The 24,513-nt window shown below is 43.7% G+C and overlaps 1 protein-coding gene and 1 non-coding gene across 2 annotated transcripts in view; one reads left to right on the top strand and one right to left on the bottom strand.

Moving 5' to 3' along the window:
- The window catches only part of MYO1E (myosin IE), a 211,567-nt gene that overhangs the window by 30,369 nt on the left and 156,685 nt on the right, over positions 1–24,513 (bottom strand). The window contains exons 19-22 of the mRNA XM_042988744.1: positions 16,299–16,443; positions 12,314–12,428; positions 11,938–12,107; positions 11,709–11,854 (exon numbers count right to left, since the gene is read on the bottom strand). Coding sequence (XP_042844678.1) covers positions 11,709–11,854; positions 11,938–12,107; positions 12,314–12,428; positions 16,299–16,443 — 576 coding nt within the window. The remainder of the gene's footprint in view (positions 1–11,708; positions 11,855–11,937; positions 12,108–12,313; positions 12,429–16,298; positions 16,444–24,513) is intronic.
- On the top strand, positions 5,444–5,550 carry LOC122239785. The gene has a single exon (XR_006219169.1). It is a non-coding gene; the product is annotated as a U6 spliceosomal RNA (small nuclear RNA).

Below are 24,513 nucleotides of genomic sequence, written 5' to 3'. Positions count from 1 at the left end.
CATTCTAGCATCCTAGCCCAGGGGTAAGAAGACTGTTGCGTGAGGAAGGGAGTGGATGCGATAGGCAAAGAGTAAAACAAGAAGCCCCACTTTTCGGTGTGTGGGGTGAGAAACAAAACTCTGCTTGATGCAGAGCACTCTTGGGCATGTCTGGATGCGTCTGTTTGCCTGGCTGTACTTTTCGGCGGGACAGTGCTTATTCAACTGGGCTAAATGAGCCCAACGCAAGTAACCTTGAGTAGTTTAATGCGGTTAGGAGTTTCATTACCATAAAGAAAAAAGCAAGCAGGCCAAAACTTCAGGGCCAATTATCAGCAGGAGTCTGGAAATGAGAACAAGTGTTCGGACACTTTGTCTTTAGCCATCAAATTCAGAAACCCCTCCCTCGGGTGACCCAGGCATGGGAGTCAGTGAAACCATCCTCAGGCCAGAGTTTTAAGTTCATTCGCCTCTCCTCAGCCCACGCTCCAGGGTCTAAAAACAAAGCTTTTACATTTATTTACTCTAAAAATTCAGACTTATCTTTGGACCTCACCCCTGTCTTATTCATATGCTCAAGCTGCAATTCCTTACAGATGTTTGATGTAGTCCCCTGTGCTGAAAGATCCTTTACTAGTCCCTGCTTTGGCTCTCTATTTGCTTTTTATCTCATCTTTGTGGCTTATTGTTATATTGCTGATGATACTAGAAAATCTTGTTTCACTCCCTTAATCAGTATCTCTTTCACAAAAAAATGTTCGTTACAAAACACTGAGTAAAGACTTAAAGGAGGTCCCCCCCCCCCCATGCTGAAAAGGCTATTTCCTAGGCCAGCCCTGCCTTTATTTAAACCTTTATATGTACTCCTTTTAGCAAACTGGAAAGTACAGAGGTAATTAAAGAAGAAAATAAACCTGGGTGCCTGGGTGGCTCAATCGGTTAAGTGTCTGGCTCAGGTCATGCTCTCATGGCTCATGAGTTCAAGCCCTGCATCGGGGTCTCTGCTGTCAGCACACAACCTGCTTGGGAGTCTCTATCTCCTCTCCCTTTGCCTCTCCTTTGCTTGCTTGCACACATGCTCTCCGTCTCTCTCTTTCAAAAATAAATAAACGTGAAGAAGGAGAAGAAAATAAACCTTCTCCAGAATTCCACTAGAGAAACCAGTGGCACCAGTTTTGGGGCAACCTGATTTCCCTGTAGTGCAGACACAAGCTGTGTCAAACCTAAACAAGGGTCTCCTAGCGAAGCTTCACAGACCCCCAGTGAGAAGGCTCATCGTGTCTTTTGTATCCCAGGAGATGTATGTGTAACATCTCCTAACACTTATAACCTGTATGGCAGGTTATATGGAAGGCCTACTCAGGTATTTGCTTCCATTCCAGAATGACAGGGAGCTCCTTGAGGCAGTGACTATGTTCGCATTCACCTCCAAATTCCAGAGCTGAACAGAAGGTAGGGGTTCAGTTCAAAAATGCTGACAACGTCCAGGTTCCCAAATCTCAAAGGTTACATCAGGTCAAGATTTCAGTAATGTTTTGGGTCAGCTGCGCAGTGGTAAAGCAGGCTGTTCTTACTGCCAGGTTTAGCCAATTAGGCAATGCAACATTCTAGGCAAGAATGTTGCAACAAGAGAAACTGGAGCATCTCCCTAAAGCCCTCTTTCAGGTTGATCTTCCCATCACATAGTCATTTTGGAAAATCTACTGAACCAGACAGGGAGCCACGTAGTTTTCAGTCTTGGGCCTCTGGTGATCAGCTATTAAAATGACAAGGACTATTAGAAGCCTCATCAGAGGAGGGGCCAAGATGGCGGAACAGCATGAAGGTTTTTTTTGCATCTCTCATTGCTGAAATGTAGCCAGATTAGCACTAACCCATCCTGCACACCTAGAAAACTGATTTGAGGATTAACACAACAATCTGCACAACCTGAACCACAGAACTCAGCAGGTACGCGGCGTGGAGAGGTGAACTGGGGGAGAGAGAAGCTGCGGAGGTCAGGGAGTTGTTTTTGCTTGTGGAGAGAGGACGGAGATGGGGAGAGAGTATGGGAAAAGCACCCCCACCACCACCAAAAGCAGCTGCAGAGAAAATGGAAAAGTGGAAACAGCCACAGGGACTGAACAAAAAAGGAAGAAAGGAAGAAAGGAGAAAGGAGAGGGTTTAAATTCCATTAAGACTCTATAAACAGGGGGAGCGCAGAGTCTGCAACTCCGCAGCTCAATACCTAGTGGTGCTCTGGTGAGAAGGGAGAATCCCCAGTAGCAGAGTGGGGTCCAAGAGGTTCTCGGGCCACATGGGGAGAAGCAGTTCCCCTGCTGGGAGGACACCTGGTAGAGGTTGTGCAGCATCCCCACAGGCAAAGGTCCCAGCAGATTCCGAACAACCACATTTACTAGTGCTGGAATAAGGACATTGAGGGTGAAGGCCGGAGCCAGATGTGTGTTGTGATTTTCCGTAAACCTTGAAACTCTGCTGCTGGTACAAGATTGCATGAACTTTTTCTGGGCTGGGCTGGCACCTGGCCACAGTCTCTGGGCACCATCAGCAGTGCGGTCTCATGAACATTCCTGGGGACGAACTGGCACCTGGCCATTGCTTGGTGAGACCCTCCTCCAGAAGGTGTGAGTGGGCCAAAGCTGAAGTCCCTCAGAAGTGAGGGGCTGGGAAAAAGCCCTATTTGAGATAAAACTCAAGAGGCAGGTGCCACCTGGCAGCTTGGTTACAGACAGTGTAGAAGTGGGGAGTGGATGGAAGCCAGAGAAAAATCAAGGGTGCTTGATTGCCAGTCGTGGAGACCACAGAGTTCAAATACTAGAGACTGGGTAGCAGGGTGATGCCATTTTCACCCCTCCCACATATGCACATACATGCCTACAAGTGCCATCCACAGCAATCCACCCCAGTAAGCTAAGCAGTGCCATCTATGGAGGACATAGCTGTTACACTAAGCCCTGCCCAACTGGGCCAACAGCACTCTTGACAAACACAAGTCTCTCTGCCTGCTTAGTTTACGGACTATAAAGTGCTTCATAGCTTGACTTCTATGAGAAACCAGATGTAATTTCAATCATACTCCATTCTGTTTGCTCGTTCTTTTATTCATTTTTTTTCCCCTGTTCTTACTCTTGAATACAGAAAGAGAAAAAAAATCTTTTATTTTCCATTTTTATTAAAAAGACTTTTCAATTTTTTCTACTAGTTTTTTTTACTCTTTTATAAATTCTTAAAATTCTATTTTACTTTCATCATTTCATTCTATTCTGTTTTATTGTATTCATTTTTTCAAATTTTCAAAGGTTTTCCTTTTTTTCTTTTCTTATCTTTCCCTTTTTTCTCTACTCTATCAAGCTTCTTTCAACAACCAGACCAAAACATACCTAGGATCTAGCATCCTTTATTTGATTTCTTTGTGTTGTTTTTAATTTTTAATTTTTAATTTTAATTTTTCTTACTTTATTAATTCCTTTTCTTCCTCAAAAATGACAAAACGAAGGAATTCACCCCAAAAGAAAGAACAGAAAGAAATGACAGCTGAGCACTTAATCACAGATACAAACAAGATGTCTGAATCAGAATTTAGAATCATGATAATAAGAATACTAGCTGGGGTTGAAAATACATCAGAATCCCTTTCTGCGGAGATAAAAGAAGTAAAAGCTAGGGAGGATGAAATAAAAAATGCTATAACTGAGCTGCTATCTCGAATGGATGCCACGGCAGCAAGAATGGATGCCACAGCAGCAAGAATGGATGAGGCAGAGCAAACTTATGGAGAATACTGAAGCAGAAAAAAAGAGGGAAACTAAGGCAAAAGAGCACAAAATAAAAATTAGAGAACTCAGTGACTCATTAAAAAGGAATAACATGAGAATGACAGGGGTCCCAGAAGATGAAGAGAGAAAAAAAGGGGTAGAAAATTTATGTGAACGAATCATAGCAGAAATCTTTCCTAACCTGGGGAAAGACACAGACATCGAAATCCAGGAAGCACAGAGGACTGCCATTACATTTAACAGAAACCGACCAGCAACAAGGCATAACATAGTCAAATTCACAAAATACTCAGGCAAGGAAAGAATCATGAAAGCAGCAAGGGAAAAAAAGTCCTTAACCTACAAGGGAAGACAGATCAGGTTTGCAGCAGACCTATACACAGAAACTTGGCAGACCAGAAGGGAGTGGCAGGATATATTCAATGTGCTGAATCGGAAAAATATGCAGCCAAGAATTCTTCATCCAGCAAGGCTGTCATTCAAAATAGAAGAGATAAAAAGTTTCCCAGACAAACAAAAATTAAAGTAGTTCGTGACCACTAAACCAGCCCTGCAAGAAATTTTAAGGGGGACTCTCTGAAGGGAGAAGAGATGAAACAACTAAAACAAAAACAGAAACAAAAAGACCAAAAGCAACAAAGAACCAGAGAACACTACCAGAAATTCCAACTCTCCAATTTATTAGCAACATAATGGCAATAAATTCCTATCTTTCAGTACTCACTCTAAATGTCAATGGGCTCAACGCTCCATTCAAAAGACATAGGGTAACAGAAGGGATAAGAAAACAAGATCCATCTATATGCTGTTTACAAGAGACCCATTTTAGACCTAAAGACACCCTCAGATTGAAAATAAGGAGATGGAGAACCATCTATCATGCTAATGGTCAACAAAAGAGAGCTGGAGTAGCAATATTTATATCAGATGATCTAGATTTTAAAATGGACTTAGGGGCGCCTGGGTGGCTCAGTCAGTTGGGCATCCAACTTCAGCTCAGGTCATGATCTCACAGTTTGTGGGTTTGAGCCCCACTTCGGGCTCTGTGCTAACAGCCCAGAGCGTGGGGCCTGCTTCATATTTTGTGTCTCCCTCTCTCTCTGCCCCTCCCCTGCTCTCTATCTCTCAAAAATAAATAAATGTTAAAAAATTTTTTGTTTTAAATAAAGACTATAACAAGAGATGGAGAAGGGCATTATATCATAATTAAGGGGTCTATCCATGAAGAAGACCTAACAATTGTAAACATTTATGCTCCAAATGTTGAGGAACCCAAATATATAAATTAATCACAAACAAAAAGAAATTCATTGATAATAATACCATAAAAGTAGGGAACTTCAACATCCCACTTACAACAACAGGCAGATCATCTAAACAGAAAATCAACATGGAAGCAATGGCTTTGAGTGACACATTGGACAGGATGGACTTAACAGATATATTCAGAACATTTTATCCTAAAGCAGCAGAATACACATTCTTCTTCAGTGCCCATGGAACATTCTCCAGAACAGATCACATAGTGGGACACATATCAGCCCTCAGCAAGTACAAAAAGACTGAGATCATACTGTGCATATTTTCAGGCCACAATGCTATGAAACTTGCAATCAACCACAAGAGAAAATTTGGAAAGATAACAAATACTTGGGGACTAAAGAACATCCTACTAAAGAATGCATGGCGTGCTCACTTCAGCAGCACATATACTAAAATTGGAATGATACAGAAAAGATTAGCATGGCCCCTGCACAAGGATGACACACAAATTCATGAAGTGTCCCATATTAAAAAAAAAAAGAAAGAAAAGAAAAAAGAATGGGCTAACCAAGAAATTAAAGGGAAAATTAAAAAGTATATGAGGGCAATGAAAATGATAACACCACAGCCCAAAACTTCTGGCATGCAGCAGAGGCAGTCATAAAAGTATATAGCAATGTAGGCCTTCCTAAAGAAGGAAGAAAGCCCTCAGATACACAACCTAACCTCACACCTCAAAGAGCTGGAAAAAGAACAGCAAATAAAACCCCAAACCAGCAGAAGACAGGAATAACAACCATTAGAGCAGAAATCAATGTGATCGAAACAAAAACACAAAAACAAACAGACAAATAAAACAGTAGAACAGATCAATGAAACCAGCTGGTTCTTTCAAAGAATTAACAAAATTGATAAACCCCTAGCCAGTTTGATCAAAAACAAAAAAAGAAAGGACCCAAATAAATAAAATCAAGAATGAAAGAGGAGAGATCACAACCAACACTGGAGAAATAAAAACAATAAGAGAATATTATGAGCAATTAAACACCAATAAAATGGGCAATCTGGAAGAAATGGACACATTCCTAGAAAAATATAAATTGCCAAAACCGAAACAGGAAGAAGTAGAAAATTTGAACAGACCCATAACCAGTAAATAAATCAAAACTCTCCCCAAAAAACAAGAGTCTAGGGCTGGATGGCTTTCCAGGGGAATTCTACCAAACATTTAAAGAAGAGTTCACACCTATTCTCTTGAAGCTGTTCCAAAAAATAGAAATGGAAGGCAAACTTAAAAACTCTTTCTATGAAGCCAGGATTACCTTGATTCCAAAACCAGACAAAGACTACACTAAAAAGGAGAACTATAGATCAATGTCCCTGATGAACATGGATACAAAAATCTTCCACAAGATACTAGCCAACCAGATCCACGAATAATTCTTCTTCAACAAGGAATTATTCACCACAACCAAATGGGATTTATAGCTGGGATCCAGGGCTGGTTCAATATCCACAAAACAATCAATGTGATGCATCACATCAATAAAAAAAAGGACAAGAACCACATGATCCTCTCAATAGATGCAGAGAAAGCATTTGACAAAGTACAGCACCCTTTCTTGATAAAAACTCTCAAGAAAGTAGGGATAGAAGGATCACACCTCAAGATCATAAAAGCCATATATGAAAGACCCACTGCTAATATCATCCTCAATGGGAAAAAACTGAGAGCTTTCCCCCTAAGGTCAGGAACAAGACAGGGATGTCCACTCTCACCACTGTTATTCAACATAGTATTGGAAGTCTTAGCCTCAGCAGTCAGACAACACAAAGGAATAAAAGGCATCCAAATCGGCCAGGAGGAGGTCAAACTTTCACTCTTCGCAGATGACATGATACTCTATATGGAAAACCCAAAAGATTCCACCAAAAAAACTGCTAGAACGGATCCATGAATTCAGCAAAGTGGCAGGATATAAAACCAATGCACGGGATCGGTTGTATTCCTATGCACCAATAATGAAGCAACAGAAAGAGAAATCAAGGAATCAATCCCATTTACAATTGCACCAAAAACTATAAAATACCTAGGAATAAACATAACCAAAGAGGTGAAAAACCTATACACTGAAAACTATAGAAAGCTTATGAGAGAAATTGAAGAAGACACACAGACAAAAAATGGACAAATATTCCATGCTCCTGGATAGGAAGAACAAATATTGTTAAAATGTTAATACTACCCAAAGCAATCTACATAGTCAATGCAGTACCTATCAAAATAACACCAGCATTCTTCACAGAGCTAGAACAAACAATCCTAAAATTTGTATGGAACCAGAAAAGACCTCAAATAGTCAAAGCAATCTTCAAAAAGAAAACAAAAGCAGGAGGCATCATAATCCCAGACTTCAAGCTATACTACAAAGCTGTAATCATCGAGACAGTACGGTACAAGAACAGTACGGCACAAGAACAAACACTCAGATCAATGGAACAGAATAGAGAACCCAGAAATGGACTCACAAACGTATGGCCAACCAATCTTTGACAAAGCAGGAAAAAATATCCAATGGAATAAAGACAGTCTCTTCAGCAAGTGGTGCTGGAAAACTGGACAGCGACATGCAGAAAAATGAACCTGTACCACTTTCTTACCGTACACAAAAATAAACTCAAAATGGATGAAAGACCTAAACGTAAGACAGGAAGCCATTAAAATCCTCGAGGAGAAAGCAGGCAAAAACCTCTTTGATCTTGGCTGCACCAACTTCTTACTCAACACATCTCTGGAGGCAAGGGAAACAAAAGCAAAAATGAACTATGGGACCTCATCAAAATAAAGCTTCTGCACAGCGAAGGAAACAATCAGCAAAACTAAAAGGCAACCGACAGAGTGGGAGAAGATATTTGCAAACGACATATCAGATAAGGGGTTAGTATCCAAAATCTATAGAGAACTTATCAAACTCAACACCCAAAAAACAAATAATCCAGTGACAAAATGGACAAAAGACACGAACAGATATTTCTCAAAGAAGACATCCAGATGGTGAACAGACGCATGAAAAAAATGCTCAACATCACTCACCATCAGGGAAATACAAATCAAAACCACAATGAGATACCAACTCACACCTGTCAGAATGGCTAACAGTAACAACTCAGGCAACAACAGATGTTGGTGAGAATGCGGAGAAAGAGGATCTCTTTTGCACTGCTGATGGGAATGCAAACTGGTGTAGCCACTCTGGAAAACAGTATGAAGGTTCCTTGAAAAATTAAAAATAGAACTACCCTACAACCCAGCAATTGCACTAGGAGGTATTTATACAAGGGATAGAGGTATGTTGTTTCAAAGGGGCACATGCACCCCAATGTCTACAGCAGCACTACTGACAACAAAGTATGGAAAGAGTCCAAATGTCCATTGACAGAGGAATGGCTAAGGAAGATGTGTTATGTATATACGATCGAGTATTACTTGACAATGACAAATAATGAAATCTTGCCATCTGCAACTACATGGATGGAACTAGAGAGTATTATGCTAAGCGAAATTAGAGAAAAGATAATCATACAACTTCACTCATATGAGGACTTTAAGATACAAAACAGATAAACCTAAAGGAAGGGAAGCAAAAATAATATAAAAACAGGGAGGGGGACAAAACATAAAAGACTTAAATACAGAGAACAAACAGAGGGTTGCTGGGTGGGTTGTGGGAGGGGGGACAGTCTAAATGGGCAAGGGGCATTAAGGAATCTACTCCTGAATCACTGTTGCACCATATGCTAACTAACTTAAATATAAATTAAACAATAAATAAATTAAAAAAAAAATAAAAACCTTATCAGACAGAGCCCCAATTATGAGATTTGATGGTACCCATCTCATTACCTACAATGGGAAAGCAAAGAACACAGGCTCTTACACCTGAGCTATTGGGACTGGCCTATATGTTTTTCTTTAGCTTAAATTTTCTTTCCTAGTCTTTAAAATTTTTTTTAATGTTTTTTAATTTTTGAGAGAGAGAGAGACAGATGGTGAGCAGGGGAGGATCAGAGAGAGAGGGAGACACAGAATCCAAAGAAGGCTCCAGGCTCTGAGCTGTCAGCACAGAGCACGATGAGGGGCTTGAACCCACGAACCATAAGATCATGACTTGAGCCAAAGTCAGACGCTTAAATGACTGAGCCACCCAGGCACCCCTAAAATTTTCTTTTAAGATTTTATTTTTAAGTAGCCTCTACATCCAACATGGGGCATGAACTCATGACCCGGAGATCAAGAGTCCCATGCTCTACCAACTGAGCCTGCCAGGAGTCCCAGACAAAGCCTCTTTCGACCAAAATAACCACAATACCGAGATCACACCTAAGGAGATGAACACTAAATCCTTCATATCAAATATTTGGTCATGCTCTCGTTTCCCAAACGGTTGCATAGTTGTTTTTGCATGGTTGGTTGGTTTGCTTGGGAGCTACCAGCCCATTCTGCTTTCCCGATGTTATAAGAGTTAGAGGTGGTCCAGAAGACCAAGTTTATGGGCATGGTGATGGTCTTAACTAGAAGAAACCATGGGGCAGTCACTGCAGCCAGAGTCAAGCACTAAGCCTCACAGTGTTCAGCACACATACACACAATACAACTTTTTCCCTAAAGTGCAAGACATCTGTTAAAATCCTTCTCTATACCAGTGTTGAAATATTTTGAGAACACGCACACACACACACACACACACACACACACACACACACACGCACGTCTGGTGGTCTGGTACCACAATCCATTTCTACCCTGGTTTTGATTCTGCACATACCATCACCCATGTGGTGGCATTCCTCACTCAGATTACTGGCCTAACCCGGTAGTTGAAGGAAATGAGGGAACAGTATGAATCTTGGTGAGGGTGAGGCTCAGTGACTGCAACATGCACAGATCACAAGTTACAATGACTCAGACTCTTTTCTCTCCCCGGAGCCACAACAACTTTTGGGCTAAGCACCTCATTTCATTACATCCTCTAACAAGGAAAGGCCATAAGGGAGCACATGTCCAGACCATGAGGAAGCAGCAGCAGAAGTTGGTTTTAGCATGAGACACTGCAGCCCCAGAGGCTGTGAGACAAGACAAGACAGAAGGAAAACATTTGAGGGGGGATATCCCACACCTTGATAAACCTCAAGGCCTAGACAAAAAGGATGGTGTCAAAGTGCCTTATATAAATGGAGACATATGATTATTTATGATCAAGCACTGCCTGAGTGGTCTGAAGGCTGAAGACACAGGCCTGGCAATAACAACAGGAAGAATAATAATCACTCTCAGAGTAACGAGCACATGTGCCCGGAACTATGATTCCCTGGCATTCAGCCACTGCCCCTGTCAAGAGAAAACAGCAGGTTTAGGCGAACCCTGCTTAGCCCAGGTGTGGCGTTTCCCCATGCAAGGAAAAAAAGAAGCTTCCTGTTGGGTTCCTTGGAAGAACAAGGGCAGCCTCAGCGCCCAGCTCGCCAGGAAGTGTGGCCGGCAGGCTGCCCAGCTCAGGCTGTGGCCCAGCTGGTGAGGTGAATGCTCAGGAAGATCTTCTGGAAACCGGACAGTGCCTGGAACTCTTGCTTGAAATCCATGGCACTGAGACCCACCTGAGGTGGGGTTTGCCAGAAAGGCTGCTGATGGACTCCTCTGCTTACAAGTTTCCCCCACATCCTGAGCTGCGATGTTTTAAACCCTTGACCTCACAGCACCACCTGGCCCTTTATCAGGAAAACTGGGAACAAAGAGAATCAGAAACCACCGTGACATAGGCAAGAATGGACACAACTTGAAATCTGTTTTGGATTATCACACTGGAGCCAGGATTTCCAGCCGGGTAGATAGGATGCCTGAGCACACAAAACCCCGGCTTTTTCCTGAGAGCAGCCGTTTTGTCCTCCGTGTGGAGTAAGAATTTAGAGGTATCCCGATTCCAGGAAGACATGTTCATAGACCACCAGGACATCATGACTGTCAATGCAATGGCAGCCCGTAGCCTTGCCCCCACAGAAGCAGCGGTCTCCTCAGAAGGGCCCAGGGATGCCACTCAAGGGGGAAGCCACTGAGCTCAAAGGGGCCTTTCTCCCTCTTTTCTTAGCCTTCTGTGACTGGGAGGATTTCCTCTCATCAGAGAGAATTCTGAGCAGGGCAGGATTTAAAACAAGTCTCCTTACACGTACAAGCCCCTCTGCCAAAAGAAAGCCGGCGCCTCTGCCTGTGAACTTGGGAGTTGAAGGGGGCATTGAGCAATGACTCCAGGCTGCCTGGGCCTTTGCTGGTGAAATGGGTCAGGTCTTCGAGGTGGGGGAGGTGGGCTTCAGGATGGGACTCTGGTCCCTTGGCCCCACTTCAGTAAAAGCATTTATCCTCTGTTTTGGATACCAGGTTTTTCTCTTACATTTTGTGGGAAGAAAGCATCTGAGTTCCCCTTGACTAGTGGAGCTGCCCAGAAGGCCACTTCTTGGAATCTCATTCCTGAGACCAATGAAGGTCGGGTCTTCTCAGGGAAGAAGAGGAAACTCAGTTCTCTTCACCAGGATTTTGACAAGGGGGGAGCCCGGCCAGGCCTTTCTCCCGGCTGTTTGGAACGGCGGAGAGGCAAAGATGAGGAGGACCAGGCAGCCTCGCCTCACACCCTCGCCACTCACCTGAGGGACACGGACAAGATTCTCTCCATCTCAATTCTCCGCTTCAGCACTTCCTTCACCAGGCCTTTGTCTGGGCCCTGTTTCACTTTCTCTCGTCCGATTAAGTATAAGCACTTTGGAGTAAGAAGCAAGTCTCGCTTTACACCCTGTAAGGAGAGGTGCTTTAAGAAGGTGGGCGGACATGTCAAAATGGCCACTTTCCCCACAATGGGCAGCGGTCAGTGTGTACCTTGAACCTTCTGTCATACTTGGTCACTGTGTCTGCAAAGTCGATCTTCTCCCTCTTGCCCACAAACTGCTGGAGTTCCGGGTGTTCGTCCATCCCGATGTAATCCCCGATGAAGTTCCTGTTAATACTGTTTCTCCTTCTCTCTTTCTTGTTCAATAGGAGGTCTGAGGCTGCAGTTCCCCAAAGGCCAGAGAAGAGGGAAGGGCCAGGGCCCCAGAAAGAGGAGGAATATCGTGTGGAAATACACAGAGAAACTCAAAATGAATGCAAGATTTTAACATGTGACATTATAGGCAAAGGAAAGCGAACTTGTAACTTTGAGCTCAAAGTTATTCTGCAGCTTTGTTAAATGCATGAAACAAAATGACTAGAATACCTTCTTCTCTCATTTGGACGTATTTCTTCCGGGCCACAAATTTCCTCCATGATTTCTGTATCACTCGAGCATATCCATCATACTTTCTCTCTCTCATTTCTTCTAGAAGAAATAGCTGTGAATGTACAGAGGGAAAATGTGAGCCAATTCATAAGACCTCAGCATCACTTTTTTTGGGGGACACTCAGTTTAGTCAAGGACATAACATCGGGAGCAGTTTCTCTGACTCATGAACAAAAGTGAAAAAATGATTACTAGGGCATATTGTTTGTAATTACAATAATGTCTTTAAATATTTTTTTTGAGTTTATTTATTTTGAGGGGGTAGAGGGGCAGAAAGATAGAGAAAGAGAGAGAGGGGGAGAGAGAGGGGGGGGGAGAGAGAGGGGGGGAGAGAGAGAGGGGGGGAGTGAGAGAGAGGGGGAGAGAGAGAGGGGGAGAGAGAGAGGGGGGGAGAGAGAGGGGGGGAGGGAGAGGGAGAGGGAGAGAGAGGGAGAGGGAGAGAGAGAGAGAGAGAGAGAGAGAGAGAGAGAGAGAAAGAATCCCAAGCAGGCTCCATGCTGTTAGCCCAGAACCTGATTCAGGGCTGGAACCCACGAACCATGACCTGAGCCGAAATCAAGAGGTGGAGGCTTAACCCAGGTGGCCCTGTAATCACTATAACATCTTTATCTCTCTCTGTTTTCTTCATTTAACTGAACACATAACAGAAAACAGCTGTATCTGGTTGTTAGTCGGGCCTTGAAAATGTGTGCTCTGCCTTGCTCATAATCATAATCTCTGCGAATCAAATGGGTGGTTCCACGTTCATCCCCTAGTTTTCTGCCTTGATCCAAAGAGGATGCTAGATGAAATGAACTGGAGGAAGCCACGGTTTAGTGCTGCACGCAGCCTCTTCACAGAGTTTCCAGCTCTTGCAGGAGCAGACCTTGTGCTGCTGTGGAAGAGGGCTGCCTGATTTTCAGGTCCACGAAAGTGTAGACTTTTGGCTGCATAGATTCTCCAAGGAGTCATTGGGCCAGAGGGTTATAACCAGTGCAACTGGAGCTGGACATAAGATGTATAGTCGGGACATGACTTCACCTAGCGGAACTGGGACTGTTCTGTGTAAGGACCCAGGTCTTGAGACTCAGGCCCCTTTAACAATCCTGACTGCTGCACCCTACTCAAGGAAGCTCTGGAATAACGAAGATAATAGCAAATAGCTGTAATGTACCGGGAGCCCACTATGGGTCAGGTATCATTCTAGATTGACATTCTAGAATACATTATTTCATTCAACTCATCAGCAACCACACAGGCCACACAGGTCCATCATCTCCATTGCACACAGGAGAAAATTGGAACTAAGACTGGGTGGGAATGGAAAGTGACCCAAGGTCTTTCAGGCCTTGCCAGGCTCTTCCTCACTTTGGCATATAAGTCTGTCTCTGTAAATCTGCATGCGGTCAACTCATGAAATGGTGGGGAACTTTCTCGCTCACCTTGGCAGTGGTTTTCATGACTCTCTAGGAAACAAAAGAAAATGTACCAATGAAAACAAGTAAAGCTGATGAAAAGTCACTGCGGAAATGTTCCAGAAGTAAATAGGAGAATTTGAAGGCAGCCAGGCTCGATTTGGTGCCTCTGTTTATCTGGATCTATCCTCAGGAGCCACATCCGTCCCTTCCTGTCACTAAACTTCTGCTTCTCATAGCCCTAGCTGTGCAAAAACAACATCTCAAACTCAGAAGGGAAGGGGCCGCTTCATTCCGCAGCTGTCACTGCCACGTACAACAGGGACGGGGAGCATATTTCTGAAAACAAAAGGAATACGTGATTTAACATTTGGACAGAATGTTTAAAATCTGAGCCCTGTGGTTGCCTCTTTGAAGAATATTCGTTGGTCTTTCTTATCTTGGTGTGTTGGGTTTCTGAGTAAGCCTTGTTTTCTTTCGTTCCCAGAACTATTTTGGGAGTGTCACAGAGAATGCACTTGTGACTCAGAAAGGAGGAGGCAACCAATTCCCAACCTCCTATAGATGATATCAAACATTAGCTGGGTTTTAGGTTTTTTCCAAAAGCCATGGAGGTTAGAAATCAGGGAGCTTCAAGAAAAAAAGGAAGAGAGAGAGAGAGAGAGAGAGAGAGAGAGAGCGAGCTCCCCCCACCGCAAACCCCCAAATCATGTACACATGTACCAAGTAAATGGAAACCAAACCCTTTGGTGTCTAATGGGGGTTCTTTAGGCAAATGGGTTATTGCGTACATTCAGCACATCTATGCTAAGAGTCAAGGCAAAATCACAAGGCAGATTCTTAAAAACCAGCTTTTGTAGAAGTATTCGCAACGTCAGGACTAGACGTGAATGGCTGAGTGATGGGGGAGGGGAGAGAGTAGTGAAGGTACGTGTGCGGTGTGCGCCTGTGTGTAAAAAGATGGGGAAAAGGAGAAGCGAGTGACGGCAATAAAGCATTCAGGAGGAAGACAAGGAAAAGAAAACCCAAAATAAACCTTGATGTTGCAAGTAAAACACCACAGCTCAACTAAATCAGAAAAAAAAAAGGTACAAAAAATGTTGAAGCTGTCCTTATTATACGTGGAAATTTAGCAAGACAAAAAAGTAAAAGCGGGTACAAAGCAACAGAGGAGTTCTGCATTGTACTGATAAATCACTCCATCCCATTTTAGAAAGAACAGGAACTGCTCTGTGGGTTGCTTAATGGTGCATGACACAACATTTTCATTTTATATTTGGAAATGACATTGCTGTGAAACTACAAATAACTCAAAAGTGGAAAATGCTACCACAAACTTTTCATAAACGGGTTCTATTGATGTGTGCCACTGATTTATTTAATAACTTTTATGGCTCTTAAAGCCATTCAGTCCCAGCCATTACCATTTCTGAGTCTCCGTCTGATCCTCTGAGGCAGAACAGCAGCTGTGGGGCCCATTCTAGGGGACGGAACTCACTGCAAAACCGGGGTTTGTCTAAAGTCAAGTGTTTCCGCGGTCACCAACACTGCCGGTTCGCATGGTATTTCCCCTGGATCTGATGACTAATTTTGTCAAGTTCACCAGAGACTCTTGAAACGGAGTCTTGTGATTGGCAAAGGAATCTCAAGAAATGATGATGTCCAACCCTGGTTAGTTCCAGCAGCTTCTCCATCTTAAAAAGTAATGTCTTTATTCCATAGTCCCAGAGCTACCTGGGCAGAAGAACTGAGGGGTTCTGCTATAAGGAATCCAACATAGGAACTGGGAACTTCCTACAGACATTCATGAGGCTCACAGTGACCATCTCCCCATCAGGAATTATTAATTAATCTGTGGAGATCTAGTAAGTTTGTTAATTGTAGAACTTATTTTTGAGCTCCTTATTGGTAAAAATTTGTGTTCTATTAACCCAGAGATTTCTCCTCTTCCCTATTCAGCTCCTCAAAGTTCTTTCCAAGCTCCCTCACGGTCTTCAAGATCTAGTCCTAAGACTGCCCACCCCAGAGCTCTGTTCCACCTTCAAGGAGGAAATCTGTGTATGTAAATGACCTGTTTGGTGTCACCCAGGTGGAGGATGTTAAGTTTACCCAAGCCTCCTTAGTCAGACAAAGAAGTCCCTTTTCGCTGAGACTCTACTGGATACTAGAAGTAACTGGTGGGCACCTGCTGTGAGCCACTGTCTGTACAAGGCTCTGAGTACACAAACATACCAAAGGGGCAAGAGTCCCTGACCTTGAGGAGATGGCCATCTAGCATGGGAGAGAGACAGTAAGAAAAGGAACAAGATGACGACATCTTTTTATACATGCTGAGCTTTCTGAAGGCTCTGCAGAGCAAGGGTATGGGGAATGACCAACACTTACATTGGGAGCAGGGGAGAGGACACCGAAGGCATAAACCAAAGAGTGAGAAAATGAAGGCAGCACGTGTGAGAAGGGGCAGCAGAAGTGCTGGGGGAAGGGGTGGGGGGCACTGAGGACATGACGGAGGGCAGCGGCATACTCACAGACTCGGGGGCTTTGATGAACACTTTGCTCCTCCCGAGCTGGAACTGGTCACTGTCCATGTTGACGGACTGCAACAAGTGGAGAACACCTTGTTTTTCGTCCCCTCTCCACGAGGGCCAGGTGGCTTTGGTCAGAATGGCATACCTGTGAGGACAATTGGGGACAGAAGGCTCAGCCTCAAAGTGGACTGCCCACCAAAGACACCCACTGCTGTGTTTCTTGGTGATCCATTCACCTCTGTTCTCGGCTTAGGGATGGATCTCAACAGCTGAAAAATCCGCTGGGTCTGTTATTCCCATTCTGGAGCATCCATCCTACCCACTCCCTATCTATTTCCATGTTAACACCCTGGGGAAAAATCTGCTTTTCCTTTCTACTACTGTCTAAAAATAGCACTGCTGAAGGTCGCCAGTGACAATCTTCGGACAAAATCAAACGTTCTTTTCTCGATGGTGATCTCCCCTGATTTTTTTGGTGTGCTTAATGGTTAATGCAAAGAGTTTTATAAAGCCCCCTGTAACAGCAGTTATTACTAAGTATCAACATTCATCTAGAGTCAAGAGGCCCTGGTGTTTGGTCCTTGGCTATTCTCTCTACTTTCTCTTCTGCTCACTATGTCCCTGGGAGGATGGCTTCTTCATGCACACGAAACTCCTTCCCTCCACAGAGCCTTGCCCATGCTGTTCCCTTTACCGGATGTCCCGATTTGGGAATGCCTCACGTGGCTGGCTTCCGTGGCGCTGTCCCTCAATGACACTTGCAGAGGGGCCTTTATAGACTACCCAAGCCAGAATAGCACCACTGTTATTCTCTCATAGAAAATAGTATTTTCCCTTTAGAGTATATATCCTAATTGGTAATTATCTTAATGTTTGTACTTATTTTATTTCTGCCCCCTCTGTGAGGACAAGAGCTCCATGAGGCAAAGCCACACCCGAGCAGGTGACAGTGCACATCCAGCAGCTCACACAAAGCCTGGGGCTGGGAAGCAACAAGGAACAGTAAGTGGCTAACATCTACGGGGTGCTCTCCCTGCATCAAGTGCCGTTCTTGGGGCATTAGGTGCATGGTCTCATTTTATTCTTCCAGCCACCTGATCAGGTTGGTCTTTCCGTTTTACAGAGGAGGAAACAGAGGCAAACAGAGACTCACCTAAGGCTACTTAGCTAGTAACTCTCAGAGCTGAGATTTGAACCCCCATCTGTTTCTTTAATCACAATACTACATATAAGCCATGGATTGGCTTATGTGTAAATATCTTTTTTAAAGGTCATACAGTCTACTGCACGTTTATGTTACAAATATTGTAATTCTGTAAGAGGCTAACATAACAGAGACAGAAGCACACTACATGATGTCAAATACAGAAAGTCTCAAAGACTTAACATGGAAGGAAGGGAGGGAGGGAAGGAGGAGAAATCAGCGAGGAGTGCAGGAGAGAAGTTGGAGCGCATGGCCTATGCGAAGGCACATCTAGACACAGCAGTGAAGGGGCTCCAGGTCTCTAGAGAAGCCAGGTCCTCCTTTGCTCCCAGAAGCTACTACCAGGATTAGACAGACTTATGGCATCTAAGGGAGAAGGGAATCTTAACAAGAAGAGCGGCCATGCTTTCAGGATCCAGAGCTTGCTAAGAAGACAAAAGCCGGTATTACCCTTAGGGTCAGCTGGTTGGGACTAAGATGATTCTAGGGAGCCTCTCTCCTCCTCCCAAATATCCATATTTTGCTTGATAATGTCTTAAATGTCTTGGAGAAGCCAATTCTTCTATTCCCTAGAGATAAAAAGCTTAAAAATGAGGGGCACCTGGGTGGCTCAGGCAGTGGAGCATCCAACTTTGGCTCAATTTCATGAGTTCGAGCCCCGTGTGGGGCTCTGCTCTGTCAGCACGGAACCTGCTTTGGATCCTCTGTCCTCCTCTCTCTCAAAAATAAATAAACATTAAAAAAACATATTTTTTTAATGTTTAGAAAAAGCTTAAAAGCGAAAATACCTAGTTGAAGCCACACATCTGCCTGAATTTATTTCATATGTGGCATAATAAAATCAAACAAATGAAGCCACATATAAATGACTGACAGCAGAACCTTTCTAGATGCCACTGGGGGGCTTGGTGAACAAGTAGCAATGTGCTGGCAATCTAAATGGATGAGGGAGAAAAATTCATGCTGGCTATGGGTGATAAAGAAAAAACTAGGACTCTGACGTGACAAGTCTTCAAGAGTTCAGGCCTGGTTTAATCTAATCAAAATTTGAAAGGAAACAGTCTGTATTGTGCAAACACAAACAGGTAGCTCTTCACACACACACACCCCCACCCCCATTAAAATAATGCTACATTTCTCATTTGATTTTTTTATAGTAAGCAATTTTTTTTCCAGAGACTTTCTCTCCCTTTTCCTGACAAGGCTTCTAACAGTTTGAGTCTGGGCAAGACATGGGGTTTGAGTGGCATCTCCGGGCCCTCTGATCATGGACCATGGCAGTGGGCCCCTAGCTTTCCTGAAGGCTGATGTGCCCTCCTCACTTCCTTTTGTCTTCATTGGAGACACCAGGGCATAATTCTAAATTTTTTTTTATGTTTATTTATTTTTGATAGACAAAACACAAGGGGGGTGAGAGGGGCAGAGAGAGAGGGAGACACAGAATCCGAAGCAGGCTCCAGGATCTGAGCCATCAGCACAGATCCTAACGTGAGGCTTGAATCCACAGACCATGAGATCATGACCTAAGCTGATGTCTGTCGACCAGGGCCTAATTCTAGTATAAGGCTCTCCCACCCCCAGGTCACTGTCTTCCTCCATGATATGTTGCTGGGAATAGGGTGCACAGGGCAATGCCTAACTGGTGCCTGTGAGAATTTTGGAGACGCGAGGATCATGGCTTACATTCCTTTCATCACGTATTTTTAGTTTAAGACCCAACTATGCCAGTATTTCATCTCAAGCCTGTGCACTGGTTGTTCTCTTCACCTCTGAGTGGTGAGCTCCTTGTTATCTCTCAGATGACCAACTGATGTTTCCTCCTCAAAGGAAATGCAGCCCAGACCCCACTGACCTCTAGCTGCTGGCACTGGAGTTGAGGATGTTCCTGACATCCAAGGACACAAAGGTCTTGGTAGCTAGTAAGTAGGACACTCTCGCCACCTCATGTATTCCTGAGCCTTCTATTCTTTCTTCTCTTTTGCCCAGGATATGGACTGACTTTCCTCACAAGTGTCCCTTTTCCACCCCTACATTCTGAGAGTCTAGGTCAAGGTCAAGGGAAGTATGCTAGTGAGGAAGTGTAAATGGTGCCACAAAATAAACTTTAGGGGGCGCCTGGCTGGCTCAGCAGGTGGAGCGTGTGACTATTGATCTCAGGGTTTTGAGTTTGAGCCCCACATTGGGTGTAGAGATTATAAATAAACTTAAAAAAAGATAAATTTTAGAAAGCTCTTCTATTCCTATCAGATTTTTCTTCCTAAGAATCAGGATCCACATTTGGTCTTATTCCTCCAGCCACAGTAAGGGGCACATGCTGCTTAGCTCTAAAAGTTGTTTTCTAAGAGCTTTTTTAACACTTTCTAAAGATATAACAGTTTTATCGGGAGTGGTGAGTAGGGTATTCCTTCTGAAGGCAGTGCAGGATTTAGTTCAAGAGCACACGAACCACCGGTGAGGCTACTAAGGCATCTTCTGGTTTTTAGTCTCTAATTCTCTGTCAAGAGGGATGGTTTTGATAAATACAAAGCATTTTTCCAAGAGGAAATGAATACACACAAAGGCCCATTTCCCACTTGCTAAGCCTATTTTCTAAGCTCTAGGTTGTGTCTGAACCACTCTCTGTTTAGACCTGTGGGCTTCCTTCCCGGGGAGGGCTGTAGGAGGTGTGCACACAGGCATCATGCTGTGCATTAATACATCCTTTTCCTTCAGGTTGTTACTTACTCACTTGGTGGGCTTTCTGTGGATATGTAGAAAGCAGCTTTGTAAACCACGAGGTTACAAACTCCTCTCAGCCACGAGGAGAATAAAGGTCTGGGGTGCCTTGGTGGCTCAGTCGGTTAAGCATCTGACTTTGGCTCAGGTCATGATCTCGTGGTTCATAGGTTTGAGCCCTGCATCAGGGTCTATGCTGACAGCTCAGAGCCTGGAGCCTGCTTCAGATTCTGTGTCTCCCAATCTCTCTCTCTCTCTCTCTCTCTCTCTCTCTCTCTCTCTCTCTCAGAAATAAGCATCAAAAAATAATTTTTGGGGCGCCTGGGTGGCTTGGTCGGTTAAGCGTCCGACTTCGGCTCAGGTCATGATCTCACGGTCCGTGAGTTCGAGCCCTGCGTCGGGCTCTGTGCTGACTGCTCAGAGCCTGGAGCCTGTTTCAGATACTGTGTCTCCCTCTCTCTCTGCCCCTCCCCTGTTCATGCTCTGTCTCTCTCTGTCTCAAAAATAAATAAATGTTAAAAAAATTTTTGAAAAAAATAATTTTTTTTTTAAAAGGAGAAGAAAGGTCTGACATGGTTGAATTACTCACGGAGGATCACAGGACAAGACAGACAGTGGCAGACTGTGGACATATTCTGCATGAACAGGACCTCAGACACACACCTGATGGAAAACAGCACTGTCTCTGGAAAAATATTCCCTGCCAAGGACATAGATGGCCTTCTAGCCCTTTTTGAGTATTTTTTTCTTGAAAAACAAATTTCCTTCCAAACTTTATTTTTATTCCTCCCCTAGCATTCTCAAATCAAAAGACACAGGACATCAAAAGAGCCTGCTTTGTGTAAGACAGGGCTGCCCATTTGTCTCTTCTGAAAGGAAAAGACTCTGCAGGAGAGCTAGAGGAGAGGCCTCCAAGGATAGAAGCCCTTCAGGGAAAGTCCCTCAACGGACAGGGCGTAACAGAGATTCACTAAATGTTCACTCTGTGTCAGGCACAGAAGAAAGGACCAGGCACGGGGTCAAGAAGCTAGCATGGCACTTGACAGAGGTCCAGATATTGTTACCAACAAGGTTATTTCACGGCTCATTGAAGGAGCTGCTGGAAACATGTAACACAGCCTGTTCAGGGTGGCTTAGACGTTCCTGTCAGGGGGCACGGACTCCTGCCCTCCCCAGTGTGGGTGCTCACAGCATTGCTTATGGAAGTTAAATTTGATGGCTTGTCTGTTTTTAATGTTTACTTATTTTTGAGAGAGAGAGCAGGGGAGGGGCAGAGAGAGAGGGAGACACAGAATCCGAAGCAGGTTCTAGCCTCTGAGCTGTCAGCACAGGGCCCGACCTGGGGCTTGAACTCATGAACTATGAGATCATGAACTGAGCTGAAGTCAGACACTTAATGGACTGAGCCACCCAGGCGCCCCTGTCTGGTTTTTTCATTATTTTTAAAAATTTTTTTTAAAGGTTTACTTATTTTTGAGAGAGAGACAGACAGAGACAGAGTGTGAGCAGGGAAGGGGGAGAGTGAGAAGGAGACCCACAATCCAAAGCAAGCTCCAGACTCCGAGCTGTCAGTACAGAGCCCGATGTGGGTCCTGAACTCACGGCCTGAGAGATCATGACCTGAGCCGAAGTCAGACGCTTAACCGACTGAGCCACCTAGGCACCCCTGTCTGTTTTTTTTTTATTGTTATTATTTTTAATGTTTACTTATTTTTTTTTGAGAGAGACAGAGCACAAGCAGGGGAGAGGCAGAGAGACAGAGAGATACACAGTACCCAAAGCAGGCTTCAGGCTCTGAGCTGTCAGCACAGAGCCCAACACAGGGCTGGAACCCATGACCTGAGCTGAAGTCGGATGCCTAACTGACTGAGCTATGCAGACACCCCTGTTTTTTTAAATAATATGGAAGGAAGGAGGCTTTTTAGAATTGGGTTTCTTAAAAACAAAAACAAAAAACACCAGTAACAACAAAACCCCACAAAAAACCATGGTTAACTTTTTAAAAATAGCCGTTTAGTTTTCAATAGTGATATCAATTGGGGAGAATTTACAGGTATCCAATCAAGGGTTTTTAAATACAGGAAAAAATATTGAAGGAGGATAAAATTATGAATGTTTTGGCATTGTTGAGGGCAAGTCTCTCTGAATTAGGGAAAGATGGAGGAAATACTTTTCATTCACTATTTTCTGTATTTAATTTCTTTCTCATTAAGAAAAAGGACATTTTCAAAGATATACAGCTTGGCAAAAAAAATTTAATGATTAGTTAAGCCATGGTTCTCATCTGACTTTGCACCTCCCTGGGGACATTAACAATGTCTGGATACACTTTTGGTTGTCACAACTTGGGGGAATAGAGGGTAGTGGGTGGAGGCCAAGGAATTGCTAAGCATCCCACAACGAAGACTCATCCAGCCCAAAATGTCAATAGCTGAGGTTGAGAAACCCCACTCTAGCTAGTGCTATTGATTTGTTTAAAGGAGAGAGAAGTCGTTCATAATTAATATCTCAGTTGTTCGTCAGCACAAGTTGCTGCTCTAATCATGCAAGAACTTGACAGATGTATCTTCTCCACTTCCTGAATACTTCTTTTCATACAGTTCTGCTTTCGCTATAGGTGTAGTGGCCCCTTTAATCAATTCAGAGAGCAGCAAGGGTGAAGTTTACTCCTAGTCCAGTCTGCCTTCAAAATTATCAGGAATCTCAACTGTGTGGAGACAGAGTCAATGGGACTTTATTACATGGGATGATCCACCCTTTTGTTAAGCCTCTCTTGACCTTCCCCATCAGTGACCTTTCACAGATGAGGACCCATGCTGGTGACCAGTAGGCTAGCCATTCCAATCTCAGGACACGAGAAACAAGAACAGTCCCATGGAAAACACTCCTTTATTACAAGTACTGTGTTTCCAAGACCGTAATGAAGCTCTTACTCAGCCTGCTCCTTCTTTGCTACAGAAAATTTGAATTAAAAAAAAAATTCTTAAATCCTTTTCCTGTATCTATACCAGGAAGACATAGTTATTTTCTGATTAAAAACTAAATATGGCTTCCTTCTTTCTTTCTTTCATTTTTTAAAAATTTTATTATGTTTCTTTATTTTTGGGAGGCAGAGAGAGACAGAGCATGAGCAGTAGAGGGGCAGAGAGAGAGACAGGGAGACACAGAATCTGAAGCAGGCTCCAGGCTCTGAGCTGTCAGCACAGAGCCTGATGCGGGGCTTGAACCCATGAACCGTGAGATCATGACCTGAGCCAAAGTCGGATGATTAACGGCCTGAGCCACCCAGGTGCCCCTCCACAAAACCATTTTTAAAAAAAATTTTTAACATTTACTTTTATTATTGAGAGACAGAGACAGAGCATGAACATGGGAGGGGCAGAAAGAGGGGGAGACACAGAATGTGAAGCAGCCTCCAGGCTCTGAACAGTCAGCACAGAGCCCGACGCGGGGCTCGAACTCACAAACCATGAGATCATGACCTGAGCGAAAGTCTGATGCTTTACGGACTGAGCCACCCAGGCGCCCCGAGGCTTCCTTCTTTCTTCAAGGAAAGTAAATAGATGTAGAAAATACAGCGGGGCCCCATTAATGTAGAATCGTTAGAGAAGTTACAATCATGTAATATTTTAAAGACACTAAATTCTACCTTTTTCAAAAACAAAGAACACAAAATAAGAGCAATTTAAGTACAGGTCCTGCCAAATACACTTTATTGGAAATGTGAAAATCAGTTTTTTATACATGGGCTATACAAAAATTTTGAGGTTAAGTACTTCAAGCTTATTTTGTTTCTGTTAAACGTTTATTTATTTTGAGAGAGAGAGAGAGAACGAATGAGCAGGGGAGGCACAGAGAGAGACAGAGAGAGAGAATCCCAAGCAGGCTCTGAGCTATCAGTACAGAGCCCAGTATGGGGCTGGATCCCATGACCCGGGGATCATGACCTGAGCCAAAATCAAGCGTTGGACATTCAACTGACTGAGCCACCCAGGCGCCCCTTTAGGCTTATTTTCTTAAATAGGTTAAATGTTTTCCTGAAATCATCTTCACACTATTAATCTGGTCAGTCAAGTTAAACCTCAGCCCTTCCGTGTCAAAATTATCATGAATTCTTGCACTTCTGTGTTACACTCAACAGACCAAATACTTGTGGCTGCTGACTTATTCTACAATAAACAATGGTAAAAAGAATTCTGTTACAACTTAATAAAAAAGGACAAATAGCTTAGTTTAAAAAAGGGCAAAGGAGCTCAACAGACATTTATCTAGTGACCAAAAAGCACAAGAAATATG

Source organism: Panthera tigris, chromosome B3, assembly GCF_018350195.1.
Source record: "Panthera tigris isolate Pti1 chromosome B3, P.tigris_Pti1_mat1.1, whole genome shotgun sequence".
NCBI classification, from domain to species: domain Eukaryota; kingdom Metazoa; phylum Chordata; class Mammalia; order Carnivora; family Felidae; genus Panthera; species Panthera tigris.
This window is presented reverse-complemented; position numbering and strand designations above follow the sequence as displayed.